The sequence below is a fragment of the Syngnathus floridae genome, chromosome 1 (assembly GCF_059516105.1).
Source record: "Syngnathus floridae isolate MCC-2025c chromosome 1, RoL_Sflo_1.0, whole genome shotgun sequence".
NCBI lineage: Eukaryota > Metazoa > Chordata > Actinopteri > Syngnathiformes > Syngnathidae > Syngnathus > Syngnathus floridae.
The window spans coordinates 3,447,175-3,465,769 of NC_142413.1; the positions used below are offsets into that span (position 1 = coordinate 3,447,175).

The 18,595-nt window shown below is 42.7% G+C and overlaps 1 protein-coding gene across 2 annotated transcripts in view; it reads left to right on the top strand.

The window, feature by feature from the left end:
- The window catches only part of LOC148403419 (pyruvate carboxylase, mitochondrial-like), a 113,983-nt gene that overhangs the window by 83,300 nt on the left and 12,088 nt on the right, over positions 1-18,595 (top strand). For both annotated transcript variants that reach the window (XM_088395836.1, XM_088395826.1), the window contains exons 13-19: positions 5,599-5,743; positions 5,827-5,916; positions 9,574-9,795; positions 11,162-11,318; positions 14,478-14,718; positions 14,825-14,992; positions 15,383-15,464. In XM_088395836.1, coding sequence (XP_088251962.1) covers positions 5,599-5,743; positions 5,827-5,916; positions 9,574-9,795; positions 11,162-11,318; positions 14,478-14,718; positions 14,825-14,992; positions 15,383-15,464 — 1,105 coding nt within the window. The remainder of the gene's footprint in view (positions 1-5,598; positions 5,744-5,826; positions 5,917-9,573; positions 9,796-11,161; positions 11,319-14,477; positions 14,719-14,824; positions 14,993-15,382; positions 15,465-18,595) is intronic.

The following is an 18,595-nucleotide window of genomic DNA, read 5'->3' on the forward strand; positions in this document are numbered from 1 at the left end:
TTTTCTTAATTTGCCCTCATTTTTTCTAGCACATTTTTTAATTAAGGGGTGACGTCAGGAACTAGTGTTTTTTTTAGAAATGTCACAACACATGATAAAGCAAAATTAGAAAATGAAAATTAGTGTGAACTATGCTCATCAATCGAATCCATTCGTAGTCATGGTATTTGATTGACAGCTGAGCGGGGGCGTGGTTTGAGTGCATTCTGCGGACACGACCACGTTTCAGGATGGAGATGAGAATTTTTCTACCTTTTTTAATTTTTTTTTTTCTTCCATTCAAATTTGGCAACGCTGTTGTGTCACATGTCAAATTTGCAAAGCCATTTCCCCCCCACTTTGCGAGGACCTATAACGACACACACTCAGGTTGATCACATGATTGTGCGCCCACACACACTGTTACTCAGCTGTGATGTCGGTTTGAAATTCTTTGAAGGCTGAAGGGCTGATCCCCCTCCATTTGTCACGATCCAAAGATAATGAAAGACAAGAACACACGCACACACACATGAACCAGTTCCAAGTTCCGCCCTCTAATTTTGTCTTCAGAGCTGTTTACATGTCATTGTGCTTTATTTATGTGATGTGCATTAGTAATACGCTTTCCTAATGATTACCCGCTTACTGCCGCCGCTGGGAAGCGGTCAATGGACTCACAAGAAAAAGTACGGTGCTTCTCGTTTGCCGGCATCGCTCCGACTGCTAAAAATCTCCACTCACGCGCTCGGATCTTAGCGAAGAAATTACTTGAGGGAGACGGTGGCCCGTATTGGGAAATCAAAGATGCGAGCCAAATGTTTCCAAGGGAGGCTTGCCGTGCATAATCAACTGGCGGGATTTCGCAATCGGACTCAAGCCTGAAGAAAAATGACGATTGGCCCTCACCCGCTGCTTTTTCTTGTTTTGACATTTTTCTTCTCACCAGCCAGCGGAAGGTTTTCCCCTGAGGGAGCAAGTTTCTTTCTCGCGCTCATCAAGACAGCGCTGCTCGAGTGTCACACCAGCTGACATCTTTGGCATCCTTAATGGTGCCGTCACTACGACATTGTGTCTTAAAGATTAGATTAGAGCTCCTGAAGAGTTGGCTGAAAGGTGCAACTCGAGAAAATGTGCAGCCTTCAAAATGAAGACTGGTAATGTGCGGTTGCCCTGGCGACGACCTGACCGCACTTGATGTTTAATTATGGAAAATGGTGAGCGGTTATTTCTTTAATATCGCTCCGCCCGCTCGCATTAATTGGATGCCGGGCTGCACCTGGGGTGTGAGATGTCTGATGCCGGAACGCGAGGCAATCGTTTTTGTTGTCGCTCTTCACAACAGATTGTACGCTGTGTCACTTTGCTGAGGCCGCAGTCGCCGCTTTGTGAAAATGGAGCGCGGTGTGGGGGGGGGGGGGGGATTATTTTCCTCTTGTGAACATTTGTCTTGCGTCGCTGCTCAACACCGGAGGTGTCCTTTACAAGCGCACGGTTATCATAACACCCCAATGATGTGTTTGTCTCTTGCGTGCAGGCCGGTCTTGGCAAACACTTTCAGGACCACGGACAGCTCCCCGACAATCCCATGTATTTCAGGACTGCGGATAGCTCCACTGCCCACTGCAATGCTTTGCATGTTACATGCAATGCCGCTCTTGGCAAAGCTTTCAGGACCACGGACAGCTCCACTGCAATGCACCGCATGTTACATGCAATGCCGCTCTTGGTGAAGTTTTCAGGACCACGGACAGCTCTGCCGCCCAGTACAATGCAACGCATGTTACATGCAATGCCGCTTTTGGCGAAGTTTTCAGGACCACGGACAGTTCTGCTGCCCGCTGCAAAGCGTTGCATGTCACATGCATGCCGCTTTTGGCAAACGCTTTTTGGACCACGGACAGCTCCACGGTCCACTGCAGTGCATTGCATGTTACATGCCTGCCGCTTTTGGCAAACGCTTTCAGAACCACGGACAGCTCCCTGACCCATTTCAATGCATTGCATGTTCCATGCGTGCCGTTCTTGGCAAACGCTTTCAGGACCACGGACAGCCCCACGACACACTGCAATGCATTGTATGTTCCATGCATGCCGCTTTTGGCAAACGCTTTCAGGACAACGGACAGCTCCACAGCCCACTGCAACGCATCATCGCATGTTGCTTACTGCTGAACAAGTTCTACCAAATCATTTTGTATGGCAAAAAAACATCAGAACTAACAAAGAGAAGCTTCATCACACAACAAAAAAATGACCCCCCCCCACACAAATAATTTTCATTCTGATCACGAGAATACCTGAAATGAATCTCTGAAGATTTGCAGTTCATACCGTTGCTTCCAGACATTTTGGTGGTTCACTATTGAGGAAATTAGTTATACTATTAACATATAAAATGTTTGGCTCCACCCCTAATACACAAGTGAGCCCCCTTGACCATGTGGCGGGCTATTATTATAAAGTTGTTAGCAGCCAGCTGGGAGCAAGCAGTGCGGAATTTTTTCTGTTTGTGTCCTCCTGTTTATCTGTCAGAGCTGGCGGTTAAGGCGTGACAGATGGGCGAGCAAGTGGAGACGGAGGAGAAAGCATGAATGACCCAACGGTGCCTCTATTCAGCTCCTAATCAGTGAAGGGAGCACAGAGCGAGGGAGGGAGGGAGGCGATCTGTGATCCCCGGCGCGTCACGTCACGCGCCACAAATCGACCTTTGTGCCTTCTCCTGTTTGGAGTTTCCAAGCATTCTGGATTGGCCTTTAAGACTGCATATATGCGACGCGGAGCTTTTATGATATGTCGTCGTTTGTGGGCAAGGATTTAGGAGCGCTCATTTTTGAAGATGTTATCGGTTTGAATTTTTTGGGTGGTGTCTGCAATCGATATAAAAATCTGAAAGAAATGATGAACCCACCCGTTGAGCAGAAATGTCGCTAATCCCCAACGTAGATATTCCATCATAGTTTCAGCAAAGCCTCCAAGGTAGCAAAGGGTTGAGATTTTGTCAGTGACAATTTTTTTTCCTCAACCTTCAGGGATGAGAATTTTCCGCGGAACTGCGGATTTCCGTGTTTTATTCCGTCAAAAGTATTTTCGTGAATCGTGTAAATCCGTTAAGAAAATTATTTCTTTATATATGGGGGGTGGAGCGGCCGGCTAGCTGGCCGGGCAAAGTTAGCCTCGGCGACTCTCGCGACAGCGTGTTCCCCCCCCCCCCCCCCTTCCGTGTTTTTTCACATTTGCCATTCTCATCCCTGAACCTTTGTATCAGTACAGCTTTTTGGTACTTAACACTGCGGCCCTCGATTGCCGATTGCGACGTGATCGACGAGCAGTGAGAGGCAATGCGGCAGCCATTTACGATGAGACGACGTAAACACAAGGCCACTCACAAGTTCACGTCATCTTCTGGAGCTGAGCGACATTTTTGGGACTAATGTGGGGGGGGGGGCGTCATTTGCATGCAGCCAGCATAACTCTGAGAGCTGTATCCAAACGGATGTTACAGCGCATCCAAATCAGGGAAGGGGGGTGTCTGTTGAGGGGAGGTGAGTGTGTGATGTTGTGTAAAACAGGAGGGGGAGGGGCTGAGCAAGCGCGTGCGTGTATTGTAGCGCCAGGCATGTCAAGCAGCCTGCTAATGAACGCATTGATCTGATACAGCAGAGTGCAAAAGGACGCGGCTCCCCTCGTATCGGTTGCAGTCATTAATAGCAGCAGCTTGTGTTATTTGTCTCCATTCATATTTCACAACATTGGGTTCGTGCGCACTCCATCTCATTAGAAACGGCACGGGAGCCGCCTCGAGCGCGGTTGTGCCTTTGCAAAGATTCTAAGGCTCAATTCGAGTGTTTTCATCACACATCTTACTGAGAATTGTTTTTTGTTTTATTGTATTTATTTGTATCGCTGAGCTGTTAAATGCAATTATGCCTATTGGTGTGGCAGGGTTGGCTATTAATTGAAAAAAATAAATAAATGTGTATTTTAAAATGTATTTATTATTGAATTCATTTATTTAAAATGTTTTAAAACTCAAAAAAATAAGCAGTTATTTTGAAATCACCATTATTTGTTGACTTCAAAACTTTTTTTTTTTATTGAACTACCCAAACTCAGCTAGTCAGAACGACCATCGTCCCCACGTCCCTGCACGTCGAACACTTTCTTCTAAAAGACGGTATTCTTTTTGTCAAGTATAAAAATGACCTTGTCAAATATTGTGTTTTTTGCCATATTATGTGAAAATTTGTGTTTGTATGACAAGCGCAATTGTCAAAAACTACGTTTAAAAAAACTGAAAATCGGTAATAAAATAAGAATATACACAAACAAATTCATCTGTGCACACATGTCGGCCTCTTAATATTGTTCTTTTTAATATATATTATAATGCTAATTGACAGTTAGCATGTCAATGAGATTTTTCATTGAGTGTAGCATTAGCACTAGTGCTGTTTATAAAACGGAGCAAGCCTTGTGTTTTGTGGATTGTGCAGCACATTTTCAATTTGAATGTTTGCGAGATCGCGAGAAGCCCAAATCAAAATTCCTATTAAATTTTGATTCATTTTTCAGCCCAATGTTGTGGGGGTATTGACTAACTTTTTTTGTCTCCTTTTGACTCTGTTTCGCTGTTTGTCTTTGAACGTTTTCTCATATGCCGCCAGCCAGGTGGAATAGTGATGCAATAAAAGCGGACGCAATCGATGTTTCATAGGTTGCATGTTTGTCCTTGGAGACAGTTATCTGCACGCGCGACATCCATTCTAATGCGATTACCATCGGCTATCCTATAAATGCGAAGGAGAGTCATAGTCCGGCCGCGGCGTCCATCACTTTGAGTTTTGTCTTTCGGTCCACAACAGCTTGCGGCAGCCCAAAGCCGGCAGACGTCAGAGAGCCTCGTGAATCCCTCGGCTGTCTTTGTCCCTAGCTGGCCTAAGAATATAACCCCCCTACCAAGTCCTCCTTTTGCCTGCGCTTCCACTTTTCCTCTCACTTTCTTAACCCTAAGGTCTTTTGCGAGCTCCTACAAAGTGCTGCCGATGTAAAATCGCTCTCTCTCTGTTGTTTTTCATTTTTTTGCGCACCCCCCTACAAAACAATCCGCGTCTCATTTGTGTGACCCACTTGTGCATTGACTCGCCCCCACAGATTGACCTCTTTGCTCTGCGGCGCTCTCTCGGGAGCACTAATGAGTTCTGTTTGTTTTATTTTTTGCCTTTTTTTTTTTTTTTTTTGCGTGTTGCGTTTACTGCACCTGCTAATTATTGGATTCCTGAGTGACTGCGGTGCTAATTATCTCAAGTCACTCTCTCCAGGTGATTGGGAATGCTAGCTAGCTAAATGCCAACATGCGTGCCTTGTCACAATGTGTCCGTCTGATCTATTTATAGACTTCCTGTGTAAGACGCTGAGGCGTAAGCGTGGGCTTAGAGGGGGGACGCTTTTTACCCAATACCCGGGGGGGGTCTTGGTTAGGGACCTTGCGCTGAGAGCGTGCTGAATAAGAACCTAGCCTGGTGTTATTTTTAAAGACCGCACAGCGGGTTGCATGCAAAGACATAATTAGCATCCAGCGACGTTTGTAATGTTTGTCTACCTTTCTCGCCATCCTAGACCAACATCCCGTTCCTGCAGAATGTATTCTCCAACCACCAGTTCCTCCACTCCACCGTGGACACGCAGTTCATCGACGAGAACCAGGAGCTGTTCAACCTCAAGCCCACGCAGAACCGAGCACAGAAGCTGCTGCACTATCTGGGTCAGGACAGGCCCTAACCACAACCTACACATTGTTCATGTGTGCGTTTGTTGATGCGGTGCGACCGTCTGCTCCGTTTGAAGGTCACGTGATGGTGAACGGACCGACCACGCCCATCCCGGTGAAGGCCAAGCCGTCTTCTATTGACCCGGTCATCCCACCTGTCACCATGGGTATGTGTCTTAGCTTGGCTTCCCCCCTCCTCCCCCTTTTTCCCCTCTTCCTCCCCCTTGTTTCCTCTTTCTTCTCTGAGAAATATGGATGCCACCTGGCGATCCGACACATTTCGCGTTCGTGTCTCCCTCGGTTAGGTGTCATCATTATTTCATGTTTCTTGGACGGGTTGAAACTGTAAAAAGAATTTATCTTGCTCTGTAGTTGTGGCGTGCATTAACCTTTTCTTTTCCAGTTACACGAGGGCTGAACAATTAGTGTTTAAAAAAAAAGGGGAAAAAAAACAACCTTCTATATTAATTTATTTACTTATAATGTATTATCATGTTAATTTATTGATTCATAATATTTATTTATAATAAAACATATTGTGTATTGTGATAACGTGTAGTACAAAAATACACGAGAAAAGGTCCTGAAAGAATGATCGCGTTTTAAACGGCGTTCGTAATATTGAGGCAGAAAAAAAAAATACACAATTAGATCATTTTCCAAACTCGTTTCCCATTTATCAAAGTCAAAGTCAGCTTTATTGTCAATTTCTCCACATGCCAAAGACACACAAAGAAACCGAAATTTCGTTCCCCCCTATCCCACGGTGACAAGACATGGCTCACAACAGACAAACAGTAAACAAGTATAACAAAAGCGTGCTGAATAAATAATGAATAAATAACACAACAATAAATAAAAAAATAAATAATTAAGAGGAGAAAAAAAAAAAAAAAAAGGAGCAAGTGCGCGTACAGCAGACATTCCCGAAAATAGCGCAACAGTGCCGCACGCTACGCAGAAGGGGGTAGCATCGCATTTAAGGAATTTCTCAGTACGACACAAAAATGCAGCTGTTCTCCTTTCTGACTTAACAAGTTATAGTGATTAAAACACAATTTGCAAATTACATAAACTGTATAAAATTATTGCTTGAGGAGAAAGGGTTCCCTTCCCTCTGGGCCTGGCGTTCTTAAATTGTAAACACTTGTGGAACCTGAGGGCACTTTGGATACAAATAGTGTCTGAATGACAAATGGTCTGTCCAACAGTCGGATGGCTTCAGGCAGAAAAAGCTTCTCTATAAGGTTCCGTGCGTTGAGCGATGAGCAAATCAACAGGCGAGCACGTTAGCATCCCACAAGTGCTGCAGGACGGACGTAACGGTCGAGCTGCGCTACTGCGGGGCCGAGCGGTTTCAGCAGTCGTGCTCTTTAGCCTCGTCGTTCCTTTACAAATTTGCCCCAAACGTTCTCAACGCGTTGCACTTTGGTTCGATTAACCAACCGGAGGTTCTGTTTTTTTTCGAATGAACAGTGGATGCGTTTCATTTTGCTCCGTCAGAAATATGTCTAGACTGCAAGTCAAAGTGTCAAGTCAACACCTCGAATGGAGTAGATAAAAAAAAAAAGGTGTGTCACATGAATCAGTCTCTCGTCTGCTTTTATTTTAGCACAAGACTGACCGACGTAGAAAGAATTTTTTTTTTTTTTTTGTCATACAAATTTGTTTGTTGCTCATATTTGTTAAGCATACACTGAAAGAAGACCTTGAAAAATTATTTGCGTATTAGGAAAAAGGAAAAAGAATAAAAATGAAGTCATTTCTCAAAAGGTTCAGCCTTTCTGTGGACACACTTTTTTTTTTTTTTTTTTTTTTTTTATTGATGGACCTGCAAACATATTGAGTCAGCATTTTTGAATGACTGTTATTGGATTTATTTAATTTTTGCGACCATGACTGTGCGCTTCATCTTTTGCATGGATTTCAATGACATTCTCAAGTCTCAGGAAAAGTATATCATTGAAATCCATCTTAGTGGTTCCCCATTCATTACCAGCCAAGGTTATAGCAAAGTAGGTAAAGAAAAGTAAATAAATAACTCAAATTGAAACATTTTTTTCTTTAACTAAATAAAATAGAATTAAACAGCTGTTCAGTGCATGCATTAAAAACTAAAATACTAAATACTAAAAGTAATAATACCTCATAAAATGAATAAAAAAAATAAAATAAAGTGAAAAACGGTGAAAGTCAAAATTAACTATAATATAATATTAATTTACAATATATTGATATTCCTGCACACAGCGGGTGTGTGCAACCTTCCGACGGGAGATTCTGCATTTCTGAAAAGTCCAGCTGCTTTTAAACAGACCTCTCTCAGCTTGTATCAGAGTACTGTGAGGAGCAGCTCTGCTGGACTGCATGAACCTAAAACCGAGTAATGAGATTTGTAACGTTTGTTTCTTTCATTCAATTGAGGAATTGTGGGCGAGAAGACAGAGATTAGTCCGGCATTATCACACTTTACCAAGGGAGAGCGACGTGGAAGGAGAGCGCGGCTCTAAAAAGAGGACAAGAGCGGCTTTGGGACGTTCCAGGCAATAATCCTCCCATCCTCCCCGCATACACGGGCAATCATCGGCCAGGTGCCGACATGAGGAGCGATGAAGTGATCCTGAGAGCGCCGCGCCGCATGATTGACATTAAAACGTAAACTTTTAGTCAAACTTCTCCCTGATGGAGGTCATAAAATGGCCAATTAACTCCACCACCGTGCGTGTAGGTTACGTCGCGTTTGTGATTGCAGTAATCGTAACGCACACGGTAGGCGTGCAACGCAAATGGATTTATAATGCGTGTTGTGGCGCTCTAAGTGACATTCTATTGCTTGTTGTATTATTTATGCGGGTGCCTGCCTGCGCCATTATGTCTGTCGCCTGGCCTTGGAAATACATTTGGCATTTGCTGTGAAAACGGACGGCCAAATGTTTTGCCTAATTCCTTTTTGATAAGTTTAAAGTGTCCTTTTTAGTCGGGGCTGAGTTTGCGCAGCTCATTACTGCCGTGTCCCGCGACACGGGAGTTCATTTGCTTTGGGTGAGAGGGGGGGGGGAAAGGTCAAGTGCAAAGAAAGCCAAAGGAGAAGTATGAGAGGGCTGCGAGCATGCGGGCGGGTAGACGCTAGCTCATTAACTGGACTAATTGATTGATGAACATCCAGTCCCCAGCTCAGATTGATCTCACTCGGGCTACCAATATTTGGAATCTCTGATTGGGCTCATGTTTATTTGCCTAGCAGAGGCTTGGTGGGATCAGCGTGGGAGGAAAAAACGTGTTGTTTGTGCTTTGATGGCAGTGTTGATGTTGACGTGAACCCTTGTTTATTGACACGTTGCAGACCCATCCACGATAGGCAAAAAGCCCCTCGAGAGACACCTCGAAAGATAATACAAAACATAATAAAGAATTGCACGTTTTGTTTTTTTAACAATAGCTAAAAATCTGTTAGCTCAATGCTAGCATACAATGTAAAACACCATAGACAGGCTCCCTGAAATTAGCATTGTTGTGTTACAGTCAGTGTAACAACAATGCTAACACTAACTAAAAATATGTTAGCTCAATGCCAACATACAATGCGAAACACCATAGACAGGCTACCTGAAATTAGCATTGTTGTGTTAGTCAACCTTACTGACTGTAACAACAATGCTAACAATGACTAAAAATCAGTTAGCTCAATGCTAACATACAATGTGAAACGCCATAGACAGGCTATCTGAAACTTGGATTGTTGTCAGTCTAAACATTGTACATAAAGTGAAATGGCTTTACTGGAGTTATAAACAATTTTATTGTCCTCTCATTTTCCCTTTTAGGAGATCCTCCGGTGGGATTCCGCGACATCCTGCTGCGCGATGGGCCGGAGGGATTCGCCAAAGCCGTGCGTGACCACCAGGGCCTCTTACTGATGGACACCACCTTCAGAGATGCCCACCAGTCCCTGCTGGCAACCAGAGTGCGCACCCACGACTTGAAGAGAATCTCACCCTTTGTCAGTCATAATTTCAACAACCTTTTCAGCCTGGAGAACTGGGGAGGTAAGTTGCGTAATGACAGTGCGCACGCACACTACTAAATATTACTAGCAAATAGCCTGCAATTAGTTTGTAAAATGTACTAAATGTAAAATTGTCATACTCATTATTTTTCCATTGTCTATTTTTGTTTTGGGTATTTTAGCAAAGAAAATGAGATTCAGATGGTCGAGGCAACTCCCAAAACAAAAATTATTTGCATCAAACATCTTTTCACCCCAAAAATATTTTGTGAGTTTTTTTTAATTGTTTTTGATTTGCCACATCCTATTCCTGATTACTAAAAGAAATGGAATGAATTACAAACGGGTTTTTTTTTCCCCTGTGATAAAAGAACAGAGTCTAATCTTTCATCAACAGGTGTGTGTTTACATTGTCTTAAAAGACTTTTTTTTTTAATGTTCGCCTTTGAAAGGGTTAATATCTCAGGGATTAAAAAAAATAAACAGTTTAAAACACAGATGAGTCAACAGGGTTGTCGCCATACACGCTGTCCAACGATACATTTAGCACGCGGAGGTGTCAATCTGTGACGAGGCGACGCTCGGTTATCTTGGCATATTGTCTCGGCGCCGCGCTTTCGGCTCATATTGGGCGTCACGTGTTCCCGCCGCTCGGGGGCACAATGAATCATTGGGCAGATTAAGCTGCGAAAGCCCTTTGAGGATTACTCCCTTCCCGATATAGCCTTTCTCCCAACACCGTGGAGGATACACCACATTTGATTTGGGTCACGTAACGTATGGCTCCACTTACGCCGCGCAACACCCGTATCAGATCCGCCAAATGTGGAGCGGATCCGATTCATTTCAAAATGAATGCAAATGAGGGCGAAGATGCTCTTCTCGACCGCGGTCCGGACCGGCTCGCTCGTGCTAGTTCCCGCAATCTAATTAAGCGCCGCCGAGCCCGCCCGCCGTTTGGGACCGACTCCTCGGCTCAGCTTCATTCCATATCAAAGTCCGGTGAGCTGACGTCGGCTGAAATCCAACTTGGGCGGCGCGGTAAACAATTGATAAAGCAGAGGCTGCTTCCGGGGCTTTCCCGCTCTTCCCACACTCACTCCATTTCCAAACGAACGCTGCAAATGAGATTTAATGGTGACAGTGTTGGATCAGCACAAAACCACCGGCGGCTTCAATATTTCTGGCTTACATGATAAATGTCTAATCCACGACGGAAAATGAGAGATTGCTATCGTGCCGCCGCCCCCTCCCGCCACGATGGAGACATTTCATCCAAACGGCCTCAAGATGGCAAGGTGGTGGAACGAAAACCAAACATTTAGATTTTACATGTTATTTGCTAGCGTTTAGTTCCAACCTGACATTTAATGTCAATGTATGTGTGTGTTTGTGCGCACACCCAGGTGCCACCTTCGACGTGGCGATGCGCTTCCTGTCCGAGTGCCCGTGGAAGAGGCTGCAGGAGTTGAGGGCTTTGATCCCAAATGTTCCCTTCCAGATGTTGCTGAGGGGAGCCAACGCCGTGGGCTACACCAACTACCCCGACAACGCCGTCTTCAAGTGAGTCACGCTCGCGCGTGCGTGCTTGTGTGTGTGCGTGCGCGCGCTACCCGGCCACTCCATTAAGCACATCTGTGCCAATATTAGTCGTATGGAATAATCGTGGTAATAATATTATAATCGGGAACTCGTTTTTATTTCTCCTTTGTGTAATTGTTTCTGACGTGGTGTCAAACTCAAGGCCCGGGGGCCAGATACGGCCACCACATATGGTTTCATGTGGCCCGCAAATTGCGCCCGGACGTCACAAATTACAATTTGTCTTTGCTTTGAAAAAAATCGAAAAATTGCAAGCAACGTCCATTCACCTTTTTAAAATATTTTAAATAATTACATTTTAAATATTATTCATCAGTTTGTTGTGTAGCCTGTACTTTATATGATATAAGGTGTTGACAGTCATAATGGCCCTCTGAAGGAAACTACAACTACAATGTGGCCTGCGCCAAAAATTAGTTTGGCACCCGTGATTTAGAGTTTGAGGAAGCACTCTTTATTGTAATTTATAGAAACATACAGTTGAAGTTGAATACAATGAAGTGATGGCAAAATGAAGCTTCAAATTTGCGTCATGAACCACTTTTTTTTTCGGACTTTTGACCAATTTGCTATACTGCTTTGATTCAGTAATGCGCCGTACAATGAAAAATACAGTGTATGATGGAGGTTATCGATCCTCAGCAAACTCCTGTATTCGCCATTTCCAGCGAGGATAAAGAATATATGCCTGTATTATATTACTTTTGATAGAGAGTTTTGAATGGGTTGAGAAATATCGATGATAACTGTACAAAATGGGATACTATAAAGTGATCCTTAGAAGTACTCAGCGCGCTTCCGTTTGCTTGGATTCCATTACACACGCACACACACGTGCATACACACATTTCATCAAATTGCATGACACACATATTGACAATGGTGTGAAGCTTTTGAGAGCCCCTGAATAATAAATGTCATATCTGCCTCAAGCCCTTTCCCAAATAGATTGATTAGTCATCTCCTTGTCGTGGGTGACTCATGTCTGTACACACACACACACACACACACGCGCGCACACACAAACACTAAGATGTGAGAACCCTCCCTCCTCCACTCACACGTAAATTAGCGGCGGCTTTATTACACGTGCGCACGCGCACACACACCGACCTCCCGTGTCCTCTCTGATGTTGATGCAGCCGCTCCTCCCTCTTCAATTTGATTTATTTATCCCTCCTCTTAGCGCTGCTTTTTATGCTTCCATTCATCTCTCATCTCTCTCTTTATGCTGCCACGGAAAATGGGCACCATTGCGATTAATGTCTTTGATCCATTTGCCTCGTTTTCACTCTCTCTCTCTCTCTTGACAGTTCCTTTTTTTTTTTTTTTTTTTTCCTCCTCCTAGTGCTGCCGGCTGCGAGTGAAATGGCCCAAAGCGGCGCTATCGACACGATGAAATCAAAGTGTAATTCTGTGGTGTCTAATTGATTTAAAGTGGGTTTTATCCAGTCACGCTACAAGTTCTCCCAATGCTAATGAGGTTCTTCCTGTCGCTTCAGTACTCGGGGTCTTCTTTTATCTTTTTTTTTTCTTGATCACGGCAACATTTAGGACGTGTTTGTGTTTTGGTGGTGCCAAGCAGCGGCACGAGCACTTGTGTAAACACCGGACACAGCGCCTGATAATACTCCCCTTGTGGCCCGCTGCTAAGTACGCGTGTTTGTCGAGCGAGACAATGACTTTGTGCAAATGTTGTGTTGAAGCGGCTGCAGTCAGGTGCTGACAAACCCGATTAGGATTGCCAGGTAGCGCCATAAAAGCACGCATTTCCCCGCTCGGGCTTTTTATGGTTGGATTTGAACAGCTTATCCCGGCTGGCATGTGCGCCGTTATCTGTGACACGACCACTTATTTGCTGCGTGTGTGTGCGCACGTGTGTGTAAGCAACAAATCTTTGCTGTGTTAACTCTAAATCATGAGGTGTCAAACTTGTTTTCAGTGCTGGCTACGTCAAAGTTATTGGTACCTTCCGGGGCCTTGTTTATAACGGTGAAACCACGGAAATTGAAAATTTGTCAGAATGTCACAGAAAAGGCAAAAGTGATGATTTTAAAGGATCGGGTTTACGTCGGCTGCGGTTGTTTTGTTGAATCGGGTACCGGTTTGATTTTAATTTAATTTTAAAATGAAAAATAACAGGAAACGTGTATTTAGGAAAGTACGTTAATAGTATGTCTTCTTTTGGCACTCTTAGTCCATATTCGTATCCGCTGGACTTTCCCCCCCCACCCCTCCATTATAGGCACAAATCTTGGAAATTATTATTTTTTTATTTCACAGGGTTGTCAAACTCATTTTTGTAGTCATAGTTTCCTTCAGAGGGCCATTATGACCCAAATAAATGTATGAGTCCCCATATTATATTCTGTTCATTAATCCCTCGCTACATCGCGGTTCGTTTATCGCGGCTTCAGTACATTACAGATTTTTTTCCAAATAAAGAAGAAAATATCACAATTTCAAAATAAACCTTCTAAATTGAGGACTTATGGCACGAAAGTTACCCCCACGCCACCAGAAGGCAGGGAGTGTCCACACAATTGTAGTACTTAGTTGTACCTTTTTATAAAAAGTTCTAAAAACATATTTACAGTCTTGTACCTTGTTATAAAAAATATGGTAATAAGAGTTCTAAAAACATATTTACAATAGGTACACTTGTACCTTGTTGTAAAAAAAGTTGTTATAATAATAAAACAGCTCTACACACGTGCGCGCACACACACACACACACACACACACACGATAAACGAGGGACTACTGTATAGGCTACACAACAAACTGATGAATAACTAGTTTTGAAATCAGAGACTATTAAGAACTGTTCACATTTTTAAAATGGTGAAATTGAAATAAAAATGACAAGAAACATCTCAGTTTTTCCAAATTTAAGACAACTTGCAATTTTACTACAGACAGTTTGTCTTCACGGGCTGAATATAATTACACTGTGGGCCAAATTCAACTCCTGGGCCCAGAGTGTGACACCCCTGATCTAAGAAATCCGGGTCTAGCATTTTGTCTCCTCCTGTTGGTCATTTTTTTTGTATGTCGCTTGTAAAACTGTGACGTGAATTTCATTGTTCTGTACTCAGATGGCAAAGTTTGTCTCTTCAGGTTCTGCGAGGTGGCAAAAGAGAACGGCATGGATGTCTTCCGGGTTTTCGATTCCCTCAACTACCTGCCCAACATGCTGCTGGGCATGGAAGCCGCCGGGTCGGCGGGAGGCGTGGTGGAGGCCGCCATCTCGTACACGGGCGACGTGTCGGACCCCGCCAGACAGAAGTATTCCCTCGGCTACTATCTGGAGCTGGCGGAGGAGCTCGTCAAAGCCGGAACGCACATCCTTTGCATCAAGGTGGGGAAGTAGCATTGGTTCCGTTGGACCTTCATCTTTCGCCGTCTAGGACCGGTCCGATGAGGGCGAACATTATCGAGGCTTTTTCCACGTCTTTGGATTCCAGGATATGGCCGGCCTGCTGAAGCCCGAGTCCAGCAAGCTACTTATCGGAGCCTTGAGGGACCGCTTCCCGCACGTGCCCATCCACGTGCACACGCACGACACGGCCGGCGCCGGCGTGGCTGCCATGCTGGCGTGCGCGGAGGCCGGAGCTGACGTTGTGGATGTGGCGGTGAGGGAGACCCACATGGTTGTTATTTGGGGGAAGGGGATGAGTAACCGCGTCCACGTCTGCGCTCTCATCTCGCGGGGAAAAGCGCCACAGCGTCATTCCATTAACGTGAACAAATAGGATTTTTCTCATCTTTGCATAGTGAGATCGGAAAATATGCTCAAAAGCATTCGTTGAACCAAGAAGCTGCTATTTGCAATTTGGACCTGTGAACATTTCAATCCTACTTGTTGATTCTACATGACAATAAAAGAAAGTCGAGTTTATTTGCATTGTCTGGCTGCCGCCCAGATGAATGTGGCGCTTTCATTTCTTTCCCCCATTCCCCCCCACCCCCACCCCAATTTTCTTTATGTCACATACCAACTCCGCTGTTTTGCGATCCCCCAGGTTGACTCGATGGCTGGCATGACGTCTCAACCCAGCATGGGAGCGATGGTCGCCTGCGCCAAAGGAACCAAGATGGACACCGGTAAGCTCGTTCCCGTCCCTCTGAAGAAAAGTGCGAGCGTGCCTAATGTGTCCCGAGCGCACGGGGGTGAACAAAAGCGCGCGCCTTGTGCGAGATATAAATCGTGGAAGGGTCGTTATTAATGATCTGGAACATGTCTGGGCCGGCAGTGATTTGCGTTGTGAGAGCGTCCTTCCCACACGCTCGGGGAAAACAAGCAATCGATGAACGGCAGCGTGTTTCTTCTTGTAGTCGCCGACTCGTCGGACTCGCTACGATCGGGCCAATTATGAAGGGGGGGAAAAAAACGGAGCTGGAGCCAAATACGTAGTCATCAATAATAAAGACGTTGGCTGGCTTCATTAATGACATGATTTGAAGTTGTGCGAGATGGTGGAATGTACATTTGGAGATTTTATTAGCGTAATTGTGACATGCGCTAAGGTATGCCCACTGCTGGCGAGGCTGCTTTAGAGCGCCTCGTTGTTGCTGTGAGTAAGCGCATCTCATGCAGGGAAAGTTGGAAAAGCCAGGAGTGGGAGTTTTTTTCCTTATTCTTATTTTTTATAGTCTGATTTGATAGCCAACTTGGCTTTGGTGCCTCGTTGTCAGCTGTGAGTGTGCAGGTGTCATTGAGAAAACGTTCAATGTCAAATTGGGTATTTTTCTTATTTACCAAAACAAAAAGTCAATTGACAAATGACCAAATTAGATTAATGAGTATAAATAAATAAATTGTAATGAACAATTTAACCAAAAAACATTGATTTTTCTTATTTACCAAAAAATCAATTGACAAATGACCAAATTAGATTAATGAGTATAAATAAATACATTTTAATGAATAATTTAAAAACATTGATTGCACCAGTTATTACAGGACTCTTAGGTGGAACTAAAGAACCAAGTGGGGCTCTCCGTGCTCTGTACTTTCCCTTAACCTTATTTATAATTTAAAAAAAAAAAGCCTGGAGTCTCTGTGGCTTTCAAATCCTTTTTATCCAGAATCGAGTTTCTGTTATCAAATTCCATAAGGTACGACTTTGAATTTCCGTCCAAACCGTCACCTTGTGTGCTGGGTTTTTCTTTTGAAGGCCTTCCGCCTCTCATCTTTTCAGTCTCACCAAACAACACGGCCTTGGATTCATCGAAATAGTTGCTGACCTTAGAGTGTTTCCATCCCTACCCCCCCCCCCCCCCCCTCGCGTTATATGGTTGTTGTTTTTTTATCCCAGCTGGACTCTTGAGCAATAATGAGTAGTTTTCTGCGTGCTCTGCTTCCTCTTTTCTGTCATCTCCCCCTCTTCCTCCTCCTCGTCCTCCTCGGTGGCATAGCAATTAACAGCACTTTGCATGCACATTTCAGCATCCGCCCCCTTGGCAAGCACGAGCGTCACTATTTGTTTGTGGTGAAAAGTGACTGTTCATCCTTTTGTCTCCTCATTCAATTACTGGCACACTTGCGGTTTGACATATTTATCCGGCAAAGCGGCCATTTGTTGCTCTTTCTTACTGACTGTGAAGATGATTTTGTTAATGCCGAGAGAACGTCGTCGTTTGAAGACGCACGGGCCAGCCAACAACAACACGTGCGGCTCGTTTAAAGTGAACTTGAACTTGAACTTAATGCAAATATGCAGAAAGGAGACACAAAGGTAGAAATTGAGGAAAAAGGCGTTCAAATCAATTATATTTTACCGTTTCAAAAAAGATGATTGCCTTCAAACACATACCAATTAGTCCAACCTGCCTTGGATTTGTGCCAATAAAAAGCTGATAGGATTGTAATATCCTGTTACAAAAAGCATAGTTCTTAGAATAGTATTTATTTTATTATTATTTTATTTTTATAGTTTTTCGTTTTTTAATTTATTTTTTAAAGACTATGGGTATCCCTCCAAAATTTCTATTATAACCTCTTTTTTCACTTATAGATCATATTATGTATGATATTACTTTTACTTAAATATAATGAATATCTCAAACTATATATACAAAACAACTTTTTGTCATGTTTGTAGTTTGTGTAGGAAAAGGAAAATAACACTCTATAGTTCTGATATTGTACTTTATATATATTTATAAATACAAAATTAAAGATTTTGTTTTATATATAGATATGTAATTTGTTTCGTATATATAGTTTGGGATATATATTTTGGAATTTATATATATATATATATATATATATATATATATATATATATATATATATATATATATATATATATATATGGCATGCCGTTCAGGAAATTAATATTTGAATATATTGAATGAACCTTGAATATATTGAATGAACTTCGGAATATATTGAATGAAACTTGAATATATTGAATGAACTTCGGAATATATTGAATGAAACTTGAATATATTGAATGAACTTCGGAATATATTGAATGAAACTTGAATATATTGAATGAAACTTGAATATATTGAATGAACTTCGGAATATATTGAATGAACCTTGAATATATTGAATGAACCTTGAATATATTGAATGAACTTCGGAATATATTGAATGAACCTTGAATATATTGAATGAACTTCGGAATATATTGAATGAACCTTGAATATATTGAATGAATTTCGGAATATATTGAATGAATTTCGGAATATATTGAATGAACCTTGAATATATTGAATGAACATTGGAATATATTGAATGAACCTTGAATATATTGAATGAACTTCGGAATATATTGAATGAACTTCGGAATATATTGAATGAACTTCGGAATATATTGAATGAACTTCGGAATATATTGAATGAACTTCGGAATATATTGAATGAATTTCGGAATATATTGAATGAACTTCGGAATATATTGAATGAATTTTGGAATATATTGAATGAACTTCGGAATATATTGAATGAACTTCGGAATATATTGAATGAACTTCGGAATATATTGAATGAACTTCGGAATATATTGAATGAATTTCGGAATATATTGAATGAACTTCGGAATATATTGAATGAATTTTGGAATATATTGAATGAATTTCGGAATATATTGAATGAACCTTGAATATATTGAATGAATTTCGGAATATATTGAATGAACTTCGGAATATATTGAATGAACTTCGGAATATATTGAATGAAACTTGACTGACGTCATCATTGCCGCCATCTTGTACATGCATTTCGT